This window comes from Callorhinus ursinus, unplaced genomic scaffold (genome assembly GCF_003265705.2).
Source record: "Callorhinus ursinus isolate GAN/ISIS: 27379988/994484 unplaced genomic scaffold, GSC_fseal_2.0 scaffold618, whole genome shotgun sequence".
Classification (NCBI taxonomy): domain Eukaryota; kingdom Metazoa; phylum Chordata; class Mammalia; order Carnivora; family Otariidae; genus Callorhinus; species Callorhinus ursinus.
Genome location: NW_027397673.1, coordinates 3,483 through 20,094, shown reverse-complemented (window position 1 = coordinate 20,094; position 16,612 = coordinate 3,483). Strand labels below are relative to the sequence as shown.

Here is a 16,612-nt window from a genome sequence, read left to right as displayed (position 1 = left end):
AGATTTAGGAATTTTCTTTCTGATTGATGTTAATTGATTTTGGCTCCAAATTAAAATTTGCCTCTTCTCTAGATATTAATCTTTAAAGAGAATCCTCAGATGCACTGTAGGGGCTCTCTATTTAATGTATGGTGAAATAAAATGAAATAAAATGTTTTTAAGTTTGTAACATTAAAAATAATCTAATTCATTTTTTGGTAGATGTAACATGTAATGAATTGTTTATTTCCAAATAACTGACAAAGTAAGTTGATGGATTTATGTTTTTCTTCTGTCTTAACCTAGGGCAAGTTATTTTTCACTTCTTTGTTACAATCCAGTGCCTTGGGAGCACCTTAACATAGATTAAGAAATCTAACAGTTAAATTTTAATTATTTTCTAATTTTTCTTTGTCCATACGTGATTACTTAAGGATAAAGTTATTTTACAAACATACATCCTGGCAGAAAAGGTATCTGAAAATCAAACCAAGCAAATTAATGTTCCACTTTTGCATCTGCAAAAAAAGTCTCAAGAACCAGAAATGAATAAGAAATGTGACAGAGAGGCTCATATATCTGTATATTCAGAACATCCTCCTGTACAAAAGCATGAGGAACTCTGGATCAAACAAGGCAAATTAGAGTGGAAAAATAATTTAAAACTCATCACCAGCGAGTTAAAGCGGAAGTTTGGTGAAACTTGTCAAAGACACAAAATTGCTCCTTATCCTAAGGAAGAGTCACTACATGGTAACTTTAAAGAAGGAATAAAGTTAATGGAAATACCTTCTAACTTGACAAATGATAGACTTGATTGTGAGAAAAAGGATACATTTGCAGTGCCTGTCCCTCTAGTATTTCGGGCATTTCCTGAACAAAAAAAGTCTAGTCTCAAATATGATTGCCACTCATCTTCTGATTTTTCTTTAAGTGAAAATAAATCGGTCTGTGAAAATGATAACAAACCAGACACTGAGCTTGTTTTTAACAAAAATAAGAGTTTTAAAAGTGATACAGAAAATAAAAAGGTAAGGAACCCACTCGCTATGTTTGAAGTGAAAGAAGACCAAGAGCTTGACATGCCAATGGCAAAAAGCATGAACCAAAATAGCACTAATTCTAAATTAGACATTGGACGTATACCTCAGTCTAGTCATTCAGAAAGCCTTTTTGACAAAAGGTTTTCCAGCTCCAATGAGATGAGACAAATGGCTCAAATAAAAAGGTACAATAGTTCTGCTGTTAAAAACACTTACAAGAAAACAAAAGACTTGTTCCAGAAGCCATTCTGTGCAGATAATGACAGTACTAATAAGTATAGAAGTATGGAACCCGAAGTATAAAAGGTGAGTTCTTCTCCACCATGTAGTTACAGAACATCAGAAGTATATCTAAAAGAAGAAATACAGCAAGATGTTCAAAAGGTTAAGAATGAGATAGGCATGTTACAGATAGACTTCCTGGATTTGGAAAAAGAGAAAGTTCATCATCAAAAAGGGGTAGAGTTTCACTTTGCTGCTGCTCTTTTGTTTTTTCTCTTTATCAGTTATCTGAGTCATTTTGATTTTCCACTTAGGAAAAAAGATCGTGTATAAAATGGGGTTGTGTAAATAGTAATTGTGTTCGGAAATAGATTATTTCTGCTATCTTAATGATATGAATGCAGGAAAACTTTCTTATGATTTGTTTTCCTTAATTTCCTCCGTCAGTCTCCCAAGTGGCATGTGAACTTGGAAAGTAATTTAGCTATGCACCATGTGACCTCATGAATCAGAGTAACCATAAAGAAAATTCCTTAAAAAATGCACTTAAGGGGTCACTTGGGTGACTCAGTCGTTAAACATCTGCCTTCGGCTCAGGTCATGATCCCAGGGTCCTGGGATGGAGCCCCACATCGGGCTCCCTGCTCAGTGGGAAGCCTGCTTCTCCCTCTCCCACTCCCCCTGCTTGTGTTCCCTCTCTCTCTGTGTGTCTCTCTGTCAAATAAATAAATGAAATCTTTAACAAAAAAAAAAAGCTTTAAAAAATGCAATTATCTTGGCACATCTGGGTGGCACAGTCGAGCATCCGACTCTTGGTTTTGGCTTGGGTTGTGATCTCAGGTTCATGAGATTGAGCCCTGCGTTGGGCTCTGTGCTCAGCGTGGAGTGTGCTTTAGTTTCTCTGTCCTTCTCCCTCTGCCCTTCCTGCTCATGCTCTCACTCTCTTCTCTCTAAAATAAATAAATCTTTAAAAAATATATAATAATCTCTAGTTTTTTTTTTTTTTAAAGATTTATTTATTTATTTATTTGAGAAAGAGCGCATGTGTGTGCATGAGCATGAGCCGGGGGAGAGGCAGAGGGAGAGAGAAGGGGGAGAAGCAGACTCTGCTGAGCAGGGAGCCTGACATGGGGCTCCATCCCAGGCCCCTGGGATCATGACCTGAGCTGAAGGCAGACGCTCAACCACTGAGCCATCCAGGTGCCCCATTTCTAGGGTTTTTATTTTTATCTATTGGCTTAAGTATAAATTTCATTTCCATAAACAATAAAATGAGAAAGAAGCAATGAATATTGGAAAGGATATAAACAAATATTTCAGCTAAACCTATTGGTCTGTATGTGCAATCTTTTCTGCTTTTACTCACTCTTGGAACTTAGAATTCTGACAGGACCACTTTGAGATATTTTTAATAACAAATATTTGGATTATCACTTTCTTCCTCCACATTTTTTAAAAACAGACTCTTTTTTTTAAAGATTTTTTAATTTATTTAGAGAGCATGAGCAAGGGGAAGGGCAAAGAGAGAGATGGAGAGAGAGAGAGAGAGAGAGAGAGAGAGAGAAGTAGACTCCCCACTGAGCATGGAGCCAGATGCGGGGCTCAATCCCACAACCTCGAAATCATAAGCTGAGCCAAAATCAAGAGTCAGAGGCCCAACTGACTGAGCCACCCAGGTTCCCCCCTCCACTTCTTTTGGTCTCTGGTCTCACATGTTTCTGTTGAGTCAAACCTTCCTATTAAGTTTAATAACGTATGGTACATTTTGACATGTATGATCTTTATAATGTAGGTAGCAGAAACCTTCAGAAACCTTCAGTATTTAACTTGAAGGTAGAAAACGGACTTTTGAGGTGAATTGAGTTTTAAGAATAAACAAAAATCTAGAGATATCCTCCTTAAAAAGAAGAGGTAGCTAAGCACCTTGTCTCCAATTAAGATATTAAATTACTGTGCCAGTGTCATACTTTTAATGTATCTGATTAATTTAATGAATCTGTTTGATAACTTACCTGATTCAGCATCAAAGAATCGTATCATATATTTTGGTGCCATAAGATGCTAGGTAATGCCACCTTAGGAACTTTGGACAAAATTAACCTTTTTTGGTTTTACTCCTATTTATCAGTGGAAAATAGGATTAAAGTTGATAATTACTTTTATATCCTCTAGCTATAAAATTTTATGGTTATTGAATGTGGAATTTGGGGAGCATTACTCATTTCCCAAAATTCTACACTAACATCAGTTTCACTCTGTTCGTTTTGTGTTGTGAACTTTGGTTCATATATCTTTTTTTTTTTTTTTTAAAAACTAAAAGTTTTATTTAGTAAGTCTAACATCTGGCTTTTTATGGTTCATATATCTTAATGAACACTGTCACTTTTTTGATAACCCTAGGATCCAAATGAAAAAAGAACTATAAAAGGCAGTTGGGGAAAAAATAGCTCAGTGCAGAAAGAGGAAACCTTCTGTTTGTTCCTGGAGCACCACAATGTCACATCCTTTAAATCTGGCTGTTTTTGCAAAATCCAGGTGGTAACGACAGAAGACAACACATTTTGTGTCTTTGTCTTTTTATTTCTTTGTATCTGCTGGTCAGATGGGGTGGGGTGTGGAATGGTAGGGAGCAAAGCGTGGATATGAATACAAAATTAAGAAAGCCCTTTTTCAAATTTGGGAAAATTCTCCAAATTAGTTAATTATTTTTTAAAGATTTTATTTGTCAGAGAGAGAGAGAGAACACAAGCAGGAGGAGCAGCAGGCAGAGGGAGAAGCAGGCTTCCCGTTGAGCAAGGAGCCTGATACGGGGCTCGATCTCAGGACCCTGGATCAGACCCAAGCCGAAGGCAGACGCTTAACCAGCTGAGCCACCCACACGTTCCAATTCTGCTGTTTTTATTCAAACAGAAATGAAGCACAATTTATAAAAATTGCAATTATTTGTAATGATAAAGTTAAACACAAAATATTTTTATCAATTAAAATTACGACAAACTAAGTCAAATGCTACAATTAATGAAGAAAAGATCTGGGATGCCTGGGTGCCTCAGTCGTTAAGAGTCTGCATTTGCCTCAGGTTGTGATCCCAGGGTCCTGGGATCGAGCCAGCAATTGGGCTCCCTGCTCAGCAGGGAGCCTGCTTCTCCCTCTGTCTGCACCTCCCTCCCCCTGCTTTGCTCTCTCTCTGATAAATAAAAAATAAAATCTTTAAAGAATGTATAATTAAATAAAGTTCTTTTTAATGAATAAAGTAGTAACAATTATCCTTAGTATCAAATTTCCATTAAAGATAAATGAAGAAAAGAGGAGACACCAAAGTAATGGGACGGCAGTATTCGAAAACGTGTGTGTTGTCGCTGCTGCTGCTGCTGGACTAATTCCACAAAGAGAGAGTGGAAAAACTGAAAACCACCTCTTTCCTGTTGGGAAAAAGGAAGATTCTGATGGGTAAGCCTATAGCGATATTTAAATAGTAGTTAATTATTATTTTCCTATAAAACAGATTCTAGTTGGAGCTAACATTCATGATTAACAAATTTTATATTTTTAGTAAGGCTGTTCCATCCTGGGTGCTAATTAGAAAAATGCAAATAACTAGATACCATTTTTTGCAGTCATAGTGATAAATATTTTATTAAAAAAATAATAACCAAAGTTAGCAAATGTGAGGAGAAAGGCATTCCTATACACTGTTGTTAGATGAAATTGGTAAATCCTTTCTGAAGGGTGATTTAGCAGTGTGTTTCAAAAATTTTAAATATGGTGTCCCTTTTTTAAATTTATTTTTTAAAAGATTTTATTTCTTTATATGACAGACAGAGACACAGCAAGAGAGGGAACACAAGCAGGGGGAATGGGAGAGGGAGAAGCAGGCTTCCCACAGAGCAGGGAGCCTAATGCGGGGATCAGTCCCAGCACCCTGGGATCATGACCTAAGCCAAAGGCAGACGCTTAACGACTGAGCCACGCAGGCGCCCCATTTGCTGTCCCTTTATTCCAACGCTTCATTGCCAGGACTAGATCCTCTAGGAAAACATGACTGTTGTAAATACACACACACACACACACACACACACACACACACACAAACACATTCTAAGGACATTTATTGTACATTATTATATATATAAAATATGACACATATATTAAGGATATTTTGTATAGCATTCTCATCTCAAAAAGTTGGAGATAGTCTAAATATCTGTCGATAAGGAAGTAAGTTGTCACCCGTATAAAACAATGTAATATGCGACCATTTGAAAAAAGGAGTTTAGGTCGACAGTGTACTGATTGTTAACAAAGTATATTTAAAGTGTTCGGTTTGATGTCATGTGTTATGCAAATTTCAGAATACTTTTAATATCTGCAGAGTTGCAAAAGGAAGTTACCTGCTACACTGGCACTCTATCTTATTACCAACAAAATTGCTAGGTATTAGGTTTTTGGTTTTGGTTCCGTTGAGCTTGAGTGTTCAAATGTTGGACCCTCAAATTGATCTGAATATTACCAAGAGATTTCGTATGTCAACTTGTCCCATATTCTATATTTGATGATCCTTGTGGTATAAAGCAAGATGTTGCTAATGCAGTGAATCTTTTTAAGGTACCTTGCATGCATGCTATTAACCTTCCTTTTTAAAGAGAATATATTTCTATATGTACCACACCAAATTTTTCAACAGTGACTTCATATTATATAATTTAGGAAAATTCAGTTTACAGAATAGGAATATTTTCTGCATTCCAAACCCCTTATACTTCTCTTATAGAATTTTATTTTTTTTAATTTTTTTAATTTAATTTAATTTTTTAAAGATTTTATTTATTAATTTGACAGAGAGAGAGACAGCGAGAGAGGGAACACAAGCAGGAGGAGCGGGAATGGGAGAAGCAGGCTTCCCACCGAGCAGGGAGCCCGATGTGGGGCTCGATCCCAGAACCCTGAGACCATGACCTGAGCTGAAGGCAGACGCTTAACAACTGAGCCACCCAGGCATCCCTCCTGTAGAATTTTTATATGATTAATTATTTTGGATATATCCTAGAGTTAGATGATGTTTATCAAGCATGAAATATTGCTGTTGAAACTTAATAGTTTTTCTGTGGTCTTTCTAAGCATGAGAAAAAATGATTATAGGTTATATAATATATATATGTAATATATCTAGAAAATTTTTAAGGATTTTTTTGTATAATTTTGTGAATTATTTAATGGCCTGGTCTGCCTTTTTTTTTTTTTAAGATTTTATTTATATTAGAGAGAGAGAGTGCGTGGTGAGGGAGAGGGACAAGCGGACTTGGCACTGAGAGCAGAGCCCCAGGCGGGGCTCGATCGCACAACCGAGAGATCATGACCTGAGCCAAAATCAAGAGGTTTAACCGACTGAGCCACCCAGGTGCCCCCTTGGTCTGGCATTTTTTTAAAAAACATTTAGTGCTACATGTATGTAATTTAAAAAACTATATTACAAACTATATTACAAAAATACTACATCATCATTGTGTAAGGATTGAAGTAAACAAGAAAATTAAATCATCTATGATCTTTCCTCTTAGCTATAAAATCCTTAAAAGAACCATGGACACTCACTGATCCGGATTTACCTCCTATTCACTCTTGAAATCTCTCTAGTAATTTTCAGTCCCACTACTCCAGAATTGATTTTACAAAGGTTTCCACTGATTTTCATTTTAATAAATCTAGACATAATTTCTTGGATCCCCTTTTTTTTAACCTATCAGCAATATTTGACCCAATGGAGAACTCTCTTCTCCAAAATTCTGTGTTCACTGAGCTTCCAGGATATCACTCACTCACCTGGTTTACCCCCTGCCTTCCTAGTCTGTACATCTCAGCCTAATTTGCTGCTTTCTCGTCATCCCCCACCTCTTACTTACACATTGACATCTTCCAGGAATCAGTCCTTGATTTTCCTTCTCTTGACTTTTACTATCTTGTATGTTCTAATGATCTTCAAGTTTCTATCTCCAGCCCAAATTTCTCTGCGTAATTCCAGACCTACATATCAAACTGCCTATTTGATGTCTCTTTGGGATAGCTCTTGGGTTTTACGAACTTAACATGTCCAAAATCGAACTACTGATATTCTTTTTTATACCTGCCCTTCTTGTCTTTCCTAATTGAGTTAATGATAGTTTTTCTAGTTGTTCTGCCAGAAAACTTGGTATCATCTTTGACTCATGTCTTTTTCTTTTTCATACTTGTCACATCTAATCTGTCAGCAGATCTTGTCAGGTCTTCCTTCAAAATATATCCAGAAGCCAAACACATCTTCCATGACCAAGCCACTATCATCTGTTGTGTGTATAAGTGTAATAATTAACTAATTGGTCTTCTTGTTTGTTCTTTTGTCTTTTCTCTGTTTCCATTAATTCTAAACACAGTGGATCTATTAAAACATAAGTCAGATTATGTCTTCCTCTGCTCAAAGCCCAATTGCCTCCTATTTCACTCAGAGTACATGCCAAAGTTCTTTGTAACACCTACAAGGCCTTGTATGATCTGTTCATCTTGGTCTCGCCCTATCCCTTACTGCCTCACTCCTATTTTCTGTCCCTTTCACGCTGTCCAGCCACACTGAATTTCTCACTTTTTCCCCCTCACTACAAACACTTCGAGCATCCCTCTGTCCTTGCTGTTGACTCTGGAGTGCTTTTCCCTCCAATACCCTCATGGCTTCCTTGCTCCTTGCTCCTTCCCTTTTTTTTTTTTCCCCTTCAATTTTGTGCTTAAAAGTTACTTTCTTAGCAAGGCCTTTCTTGGTTATCCTGATTACCTCTTTCCCTACGGCACATCAAAATTTTATTTCTCTCCTTTAGTTTTTCTCCTCTAGTACGATCTTGCCTGTGTAGTTTATTGTTACTGTGTTTACTTCACTCATGAGTAGGATTTTTATCTGTTCATCGCCACATCCACAGTGCCTAGAAAACGTCCTAGCGTATACAGTTCTATTCAGCAAATGTTTATTGAGTGCATGGAGTTTCACCTGCATGTATTGTTTTTTAACATAATACTAACTCTCACTTAAACAAAAAGGAAGTTTGATATGGGTCCATTCTGACAATTTAATCTGTCAGTTGTATGCAATTTTTTTTTTATTTTTGGGGGGCCCAATGTTGTGGTTACTTGCTATTTATTCTTTTACTGGTATTTATGTTAGTTTTAATTATGATAAAATGGATCAGAGGAATAGCAAACTTCATTTATATTTTATTAAGGAAAATGAAATATGGTGGCAAATTATAGGACTTTAAAAATTCTTGCCAAAGGATTATGAGCCCTCAATATCTGAAATAAAAAGATGAAGTTGGAATTTATTGGCTACTAGTAAGATAGATCTTTGCTGGTCGCTTAGAGTCTTCTCTGACAGAGCAGTCTGCTATTCTTATATAGGGTTTTGGGAAGAGTAGAGTTTAAGCTTTGGGGGACTTTCAGAGAGTTAAGTGGTTTGTCATCATGTGAAACACCATGATAATTTGGGTGAGACTGTTGTTGATTGGTTGGCACGTGAGGCATGTGTATGGAATGGTTTTGTCTCCTACTGGCTTTCTTTGAGAAGGGAGGAGCTGACACTGTTTGGTTGGTGAGTGAGGCCAGTGGGCGTTGATCAGTCACACACATTTAAAACTGGTTGTGCTGGCTTCTATTCCCATGGCTTCATATTTGGGTCCCCCCCCCAGGTTTGAGGTGACTTTAACTAGATATTTTCTATTTAAAAGTTGCTTCTATCAACTGTGTTCAAAATGAAAGCTATTTCATATTCTGTAATTATAGATTTAATTTTGAGATTTGGGTTAAGAAGAATGGTTCAGTAATTGCCTTCAGGAAGATCCTTCTTTTTTGGATGTTAAATTTTAACTAGAAGAGTTATCTGTGTAACAGTTTTAAAACAATAATTGCTGGGCTCTGTTTTTGTTTCCAGTGCTCTTAGGGGCTCATGTTTAATTCCTAAATTAATAATCTGTGGGAAATTTCATTCTTTTTGTAAATTTATGTAGCTATATGCTGCTGATATTCTCTTGCATACATTTAGTCCATGAAAGTAATTATAATTTTCTGTTGATAAATCTAGCTTTTTATATTAGGATTAAATACTTGGCTAAAAGTATACAAAAGTCACCAAATCATTTTCTTTAAAAAAATTAAAAATTTTTTTTTATTTATTTGTGAGAGAGAGAGAAAGAGAGCGAGAGTGAGCGCACAAGCAGGAGGGAGGGGCAAAGGGAGAGGTAGAAGCTCAGTGGGGAGCCTGATGCAGGGGTAGATCCCAGGACCTGGAGATTATGACCTGAGCCAACAGAGACACTTAACCAACTGAGCCACCCAGGCACCCCTAAATCGTTTTATTTTCAAACAAAATTAACTAGGTTATTGCTATTTTTGAGTGATATATATAATGACATATGAGTATTTTTGAATTTTCTCCAGATTTATTGAGGTATAATTGACAGTTAACAGTGTAAGTCTAAGGTATACGTATATTAATTTAATACACTTTTATATTGTAAAATGGTAAGAGTGTTAATAACTCCATCTCACATAATTATTTCTTTTTTATCAACTCTCTTAGTGACTTTCAAATATATATTACAGTATTGTTAACTGTAATCACTATTCCGTACATTAGACCCTCAGAACTTACTAATCTTGTAACAGGAAGTTTGTATCCTTGGCCAGTATTTACCCATTTCCCACAGCCTTCTACCCCTGGCAAGCACCAGGGTGTAAATTTGTTTTTTTTAAGATTCTACATGTAAGTCAGATCATATAGTATTTGTCTTTTCATGTGACTTATTTCATTTAGCATAATTCCCTCAAGGTTCATTTATGTTATCACAAATGGCAAGGTTTCCCTCTTTTTTGTGGCTAAAATATTCCGTTGTAAATATATACCACAGTTTTTAAACCCATGGATCCATTGATGGACACTTAGGTTGCTTCCCTGTCTTGGCTATTGTAAATAATGCTGCAATAAACAGGGGTGCAGATACCTCTTCGAGATAATGATTTCGTTTCCATCAGAAACGTTCCCAGAAATGGGATTACTGCATCATATGATAGTTCTGTTTTTAGTTTTTTGAGGAACCTCCACAGTGTTTTGCATAGTGGCTGTACCAGTTTACAGTCCTGTAACAGTGTACAAGGATTCCCTTTTCTGTACATCTTTGCCAGTGGTATCTCTTGTCTTTTTGATGAAAGCCATTTAACAGGTGTGAGGTGATATATGATTGTGGTTTTGATTTGCGTTTCCCTGATGAATAGTGATGTTGAGCCCCTTTTTCGGTACCGTTGGCCATTTGCATATCTTCTGAGGAAAGTTGTCTGTAAAGGTGCTTTGCTGAGTTTTTATTTGAAGGATTTGTTTTTTGCTGTTGAATTGTATGAATTCCTCATATATTTTAGATATTAGCCTTTTTTCAGATATGTGGTTTGCAGATATTTTCTTCCATTCTGTAGGTTGCCTTTTCATTATGTTATTTGTTTCTTTTTTGTTTTTTAGATTTTACTTAAGTTCAAGTTAGTTAACATATATTGTATTATTAGTTTCAGGGCTGGACTTTAGTGACTCATCCCTCGCATGCAATACCCAATGCTCATCACAAGTGCCCTCCCTAATGCCCATCACCCAGTTACACCGTCTTCCCACGCACCTCCCCTCCAGCAGCCCTCAGTTTGTTTCCTATAGTTAAGAGTCTCTTATGGTTTGCCACCCTCTCTGTTTTTATCTTATTTTTCCCTTCCTTCCCCTATACTTGACGTAAATGGAACTAGAGTGTTGCTTGTTTCTTTTGCTGTGGAGAAACATTGTTCCATTGTTTTTGCTTTGGTTGCTTGTACTTTGGATGTCATATCCAAAATCATTGCCAAGATCAACGTCAGGGAGTGTTTTCTTGTAGGAGTTTTATGCCTTAAGGTTGTACATGTGAGTCTTTAATCCAGTTTGGGTTAATTTTTGTGAGTGGTGTAAGTTAGGGGTCCAGTTTCATTCTTTTGCATGTGAATATCCAGTTTTCTCAGCATCATTTATTGAAGAGATTATCTTTTCTTGTTTGAGTGTTCTTGACTATATGCATGGGTTTATTTTTGGATTCTTGATTCTGTTTCATTGGTCTTTGTGTTTGTTTTTATGCAGGTTCCATATACTGTTTTGGTGACTACAGCTTTGTAACAGTTTGAAAACAGGAAGTGTGATGCTTCCACCTTTGTTGTTCTCTCTCAGGGCTGCTTTGGCTGTTTGGGGTCCTTTTTGTTCCATACAAATTTAAGGATTGTTTTTCCTATTTCTGTGCAAAATGTCACTGGAATTTTGACAGATATTTCATTGAATCTATAGATGGCTTTGAATAATGTGGATATTTAATATCAATTTTTCCAATCCATAAACAACGAGGTATCTTCCTATTTGTGTCTCTGTTCTCTCTTTAATCAAAGTCTTGTCGTTTTTAGTGTACATATCTTTCACCTCCTTGATTGGATAATTTGAAAGTTTTAAAATTTGAAAATTTAAATTCACAGATTTTTTTTGATCCATTTTCCTGTCAGTGATTTCTATTGCTTTTTTGCATTTCATTCACTAGATTATTCAGCTCCAGAATTTTTAATTTTTTTTTTTTAGTATTTCCAGCTCTTTTTTTAAAAAATGATTTTATTTATTTATTTGAGGGAGAGAGAGAGAGCAAGTCGGGGGAGAGACAGAGAGAGGGTGAGAGACTGTCAAGCAGACCTGGGGCTCGATCCCACGACCCTGTGATCATGACCTGAGCCGAAATCAAGAGTCAGACACTTAACTGACTGAGCCACCCAGGTGCCCTTCCAACGCTTTATTAAACTTCTCATTTTATTCATATAGTGTTTTTCACATTGTATTTAATTGGCTTTTTTTTTAAGATTTTATTTATTTATTTTAGAGAGAGTGTGTGTGTGAGTGGGGGGAATAGCAGAGGGAGAGGGACAAAAGACTCTGCACTGAGTGGAAGCAGGATGCACAGCTGGATCTCATGACCCTGAGATCATGACCTAAGACAAAACCAAGAGTCAGACGCTCACCTGACTGAGCCACCCAAGGAGCCCTGAATTGGCTTTTTGTGTTCTCTTGTAGGTCATTAAGTTTCCTTAAAAGTGCTATTTTGAATTCTTTTTTGGATAAATTACAGATCTCCATGTGTTTGAGATCAATTACTGGAAGATTTGGTGTCCTATATCCTTGACTTTTTATATTCTTTGAAGTTTTGCATTGCTGTCTTTGCATTTGAAGTAGCCTTTGATGACTACCTTTCCAATGTGTCCAAACCTGATATTTTTTTTTGCTCTGGTGGTGTGCTGGAACTTTTCTGCAGGAAACCTGGTTTTCCAAAAAGTCTCTCTCATCCATGGGTGATTATCTAAGACCGTGTTTCCCAGGGGCTCCCAGATGTGGCTGAGAGGAAGGGGCTGGAACCGGTTTATGGGCTATTGCTGGGTCCACAGCTGGGAATGTAGTGAGTGTGCCCGTCACCTGATGCATGGGTAGGCAAGACTTTTCCGAGGTCCCTTGCTGTATGGTCCTTGATTCCACAGCTCCTACAAAGAGATCCATAGCAGTTTTGTCCCCACAAATGACACTGTATTGTAGTTGTATATGTATCTGACTTTGAAGCAAGGGATGTGTATTTCCTTGTATATGGTTGGATTTCATAACTGTTCTGTGAATTAATAAATGCCAGTTGAGCTGGCTAACAGAATTTTACAAAAAAATTGTTTTTATTCTTTACCCTTAAAATTATTAGAAAACATTGGTTTTTTAATGGATATTTTAACTGGATTTTTAAAAGTAGTGATCCTGGTTTGCATATGAAGGAAGTAAGGAAAGATGAAAATGAAAAATGGACATCAAAAGTATCTGTGATTACGCCAGGGCTTGAGAAGGCCGATTCCCTAACTTCGTGTCCACTACAAGTGAATGATGAGAGCACTTCAGGTGAAATGGATCAGGATGAAGGAAGGTAAAAGCTATAAATTCTTCATTTCCCTCTGAAGGAAGTTTAGCAGTGATTACTTTTTCTGGAAATAAAATGCTGTAGTGTAGGTACAGGCTCAGGCAGGAAATAGTCAAGTATATCAGACACACGGCTTGAAAGGTTAAGATGAGGACAAGGGACTCTGACAAGGAGCAGTTTCAGTAGTCACCATGGAAGCTGGACTGTAATGGATAAGTCGAAACAACTCCTTAGAGAATTTTTATGGGGAAAGGTAATAGAGAAATGGATGATAACTGAGAAAGAATGTGGAAGTCAAGGGAATTGTCTTTCTTTTTTTATTTTAAGTTGGGAGTTTTTAGAGTACATTTGTATGCTGCTGGAGATGATCCAATAGAGATAGACATGGTTATTTAATTTTGTTTGCATTTCCAAATATTAGAAAGCTTATTGATTGTATTACATTATCTTTTTTTTTTTTTTTTAAGATTTTTTATTTTTTATTTGCCAGAGAGAGAGAGAGTACAAGCTGGGGGAGCGGCAGGCAGAGGCAGAGGCAGAGGGAGAAGCAGGCTCCCTGCCCAGTAGGGAGCCCGATGTGGGACTGGATCCCAGGATCCCGGGATCATGACCTGAGCCGAAGGCAGACGCCTAAAGACTGAGCCACCCAGACACCCCTATTTAAGATTTTTGTATTTGCTTGACACAGAGAGAGAGAATGCACAAGCAGGGGGAGCGGCAGGCAGAGGGAGAGGGAGAAGCAGGGTCCCCGGCGAGCAGGGAGCCTGATGTGGGACTTGATCCCACAACCCCGGGACCATGACCTGAGCCGAAGGCAGATGCTTAATGAGTGAGCCACCCAGGCGCTCCTGTATTACATTATCTTTTAAAGATTACAGTAATTGTCCTTAGTACTCCTATTCGTGTAGTTTTGTGGCAAGAGGTGGTTTTTTTGTTTGTTTTTTTTAAGATTTTATTTTTTGGACAGAGACATAGCGAGAGAGGAAACACAAGCAGGGAGAGTGGGAGAGGGAAAAGCACACTCCCGCTGAACAGGGAGCCTGATGTGGGGCTTGATCCCAGGACCCTGGGACCATGACCTGAGCCGAAGGCAGATGCTTAACGACTGAGCCACCCAGGTGCCCGTGGCAAGAAGTTGTTTATTCAGAATGGGTTCCACAGTGGAGTATTCTCATATAATTGAATGTGCAGATACTATCATTCGTAGACTTAAAAATATATAGATAATAGTAAATATACAAACTCTTGGGCCATTTTGAGTGGTACTGATCATTCCTTGATGATTTTAGATATTCAGTGCCTTTGACAGTATCATGAATAGCTATGGTTTTGTTAGGGACTTTGAAGTATCTGGTTGCATTAAGTTAATATTTGTTTAGATTCTGGGGAAAGGGGAAAGACTTTATTTATAGTTGAAAAATAAACTATTAATCTATCATAGATTATTTTAGATTATAAAAGTTCTAAATTATAAAAGCCATGGTTCCTGTACCAACAGTGTCATTGACACATACTGTGTGCTCCATAAGTATGTATTTGTGAATAAACCGTTGAATGAATAAATGAATGCCATTGATGAACTTCTTTAGAAGAAGCAGATCTTTAGTTTATTGAAAGTGGATTTTCAATATTGCCTAGGTATGAAGTCTTTTTATTTTAAAAAATATGTGTAAGATTCATAGAGTATAATTATAGCTAGAAATGGAATAATAGTAGGTTCATTTGCTATCATATTACTTAGAAAGACTTAAATATTACTTTCACCACATACTGTAAAACACATGTTTTTGAAGGCACATATCCTGGATTTGAATTCTGGGTCTACTCCTGACCAGCTGTATGGGCTTGGGGAAGTTACTTATTTCTGTGCCTCATTTTCTTCCTGTGTAAAATACCTAATATGATTACCTATGTTTATAAGATTGTTGTGAGGCTTAAAATACTTTTAGGATGTGTACAGCGTTCATAATGAGGCATAGTAGTTGCACAGTAAATCCTCAAAACACTAGTATCATGATTGTTAAAAAAGGGTTTCTTTCATATAAGAACTTAACTTGCACTTTCCAGATAGTTTTTAGAGCCAGTAAAAGCTTGTTTTTATTGAAAATGACAACAAAAAATGTGGTATATTTCTTCGTATCAAATAATGCAAGTAACATGATTTTCCTTTGCTTTTTGTCCATTTTATCTAAATTTAATGCTTTGTTAATATTATTAATAATATTGTTTAGCTATGATTTAGATATTCTTTGTATTTTAAGTATTTAATACTTGCCTGAAAGGAATTGTTTTTTTTTTCTTAGACCTGCAAAGAAAAGATCTCATGAAAAGAAAGAGGTAAAAAATATATATATAATTTTATTTCATTTATGAATTTTTTAATTTTCACTTTCTTATATTACTTTGATAAATAATACTTATTAGAAATGGTATTCCATGGTAAGAAATTACTTTAGGAAAGGTATAGTGAAAAAATAGAAAATCTTCCTTTGTTGTATAGACATTTATTGTGAAAAAGTTATTCAGAAGTACTAATTATTGATAAAGGTCATTTTGATAAAAATCAGTTCTTTTAAAAAGTACCTATGTTTTTGCTCCTATAAAAAGATGGGTATTGATCATCTCTCTACACTTGGTATATTTCATGAATATTTGGGGGACATTTTGAAATGGTATTTTTTATTTGTAGGTCAAAAAGCAAATGAATTTTATGGATGACCTTGACTTAACTGAGTCATCAGCTTCAGAGGATTCCAAGTTGCCTTGCTCTAATTATATGAGTTGCGTGTCGCTCCCTGCACAAGTTGGCAAGGATTGTAAAGGTAGGACCATTGTATCAATATAAAGCCTTTGTACGTATATCACCGTAGTAATACGTGCACATCTTGTATAGTGCTGTAGCACACAACACTCATGCGGTACTCATCTCAGAAATACGTTTTATATGAAAACAGAGAACTGTTGAATACTCTCAGCCAAAGGGCTATAGTTTCCACTCTATGTTTTGTCATGGGAATGGCACACGTGATGTGTTGTTAACTCTGCTTCTCTTCTGTGCCTTCACCCAAGGTCTGGTTACCATTATTTTTCTCCTAGAATACTGAAATAACCTCAGGACTGTTTTCCCTGTCATTCCACCTCCCAGAATCTTGGTCTCCACTGCAACCAACCGTAGTTATCATAATTTTTAAAAATTCATGTTTCATCACATTACCCCCTTGCTTAAAGTTTAGCTATTTCTTCTCATTGCTTTATGGTGAAAGACCACAGTGCTCTAGCTTCATCTTGTATTGTTTCATATCCTTCTTTTTTTTTTTTAATTTTTTTTTTTAAATTTTATTTATTTGACAGAGAGAGACACAACGAGAG

The 16,612-nt window shown here is 36.6% G+C and overlaps 1 protein-coding gene across 6 annotated transcripts; it reads left to right on the top strand.

The window, feature by feature from the left end:
* Positions 1-6: 6 nt before the first annotated feature.
* LOC112818737 (putative coiled-coil domain-containing protein 144B) lies at positions 7-16,123 on the top strand. Of its 6 annotated transcripts, none has more exons than XM_073890526.1 (5): positions 7-1,010; positions 4,537-4,694; positions 13,082-13,249; positions 15,547-15,580; positions 15,933-16,103. In XM_073890526.1, the coding sequence occupies exons 1-5, from the start codon at positions 525-527 to the stop codon at positions 16,086-16,088; spliced, it is 1,002 nt and encodes a 333-aa protein (XP_073746627.1). In that variant the 5' UTR covers positions 7-524; the 3' UTR covers positions 16,089-16,103. The 6 variants fall into 6 exon arrangements, with proteins under 6 accessions (XP_073746627.1, XP_073746630.1, XP_073746628.1 ...); XM_073890525.1 differs by having other exon boundaries at positions 13-1,010; positions 13,079-13,249; XM_073890530.1 differs by having other exon boundaries at positions 880-1,481; positions 13,079-13,249.
* Positions 16,124-16,612: the final 489 nt, after the last annotated feature.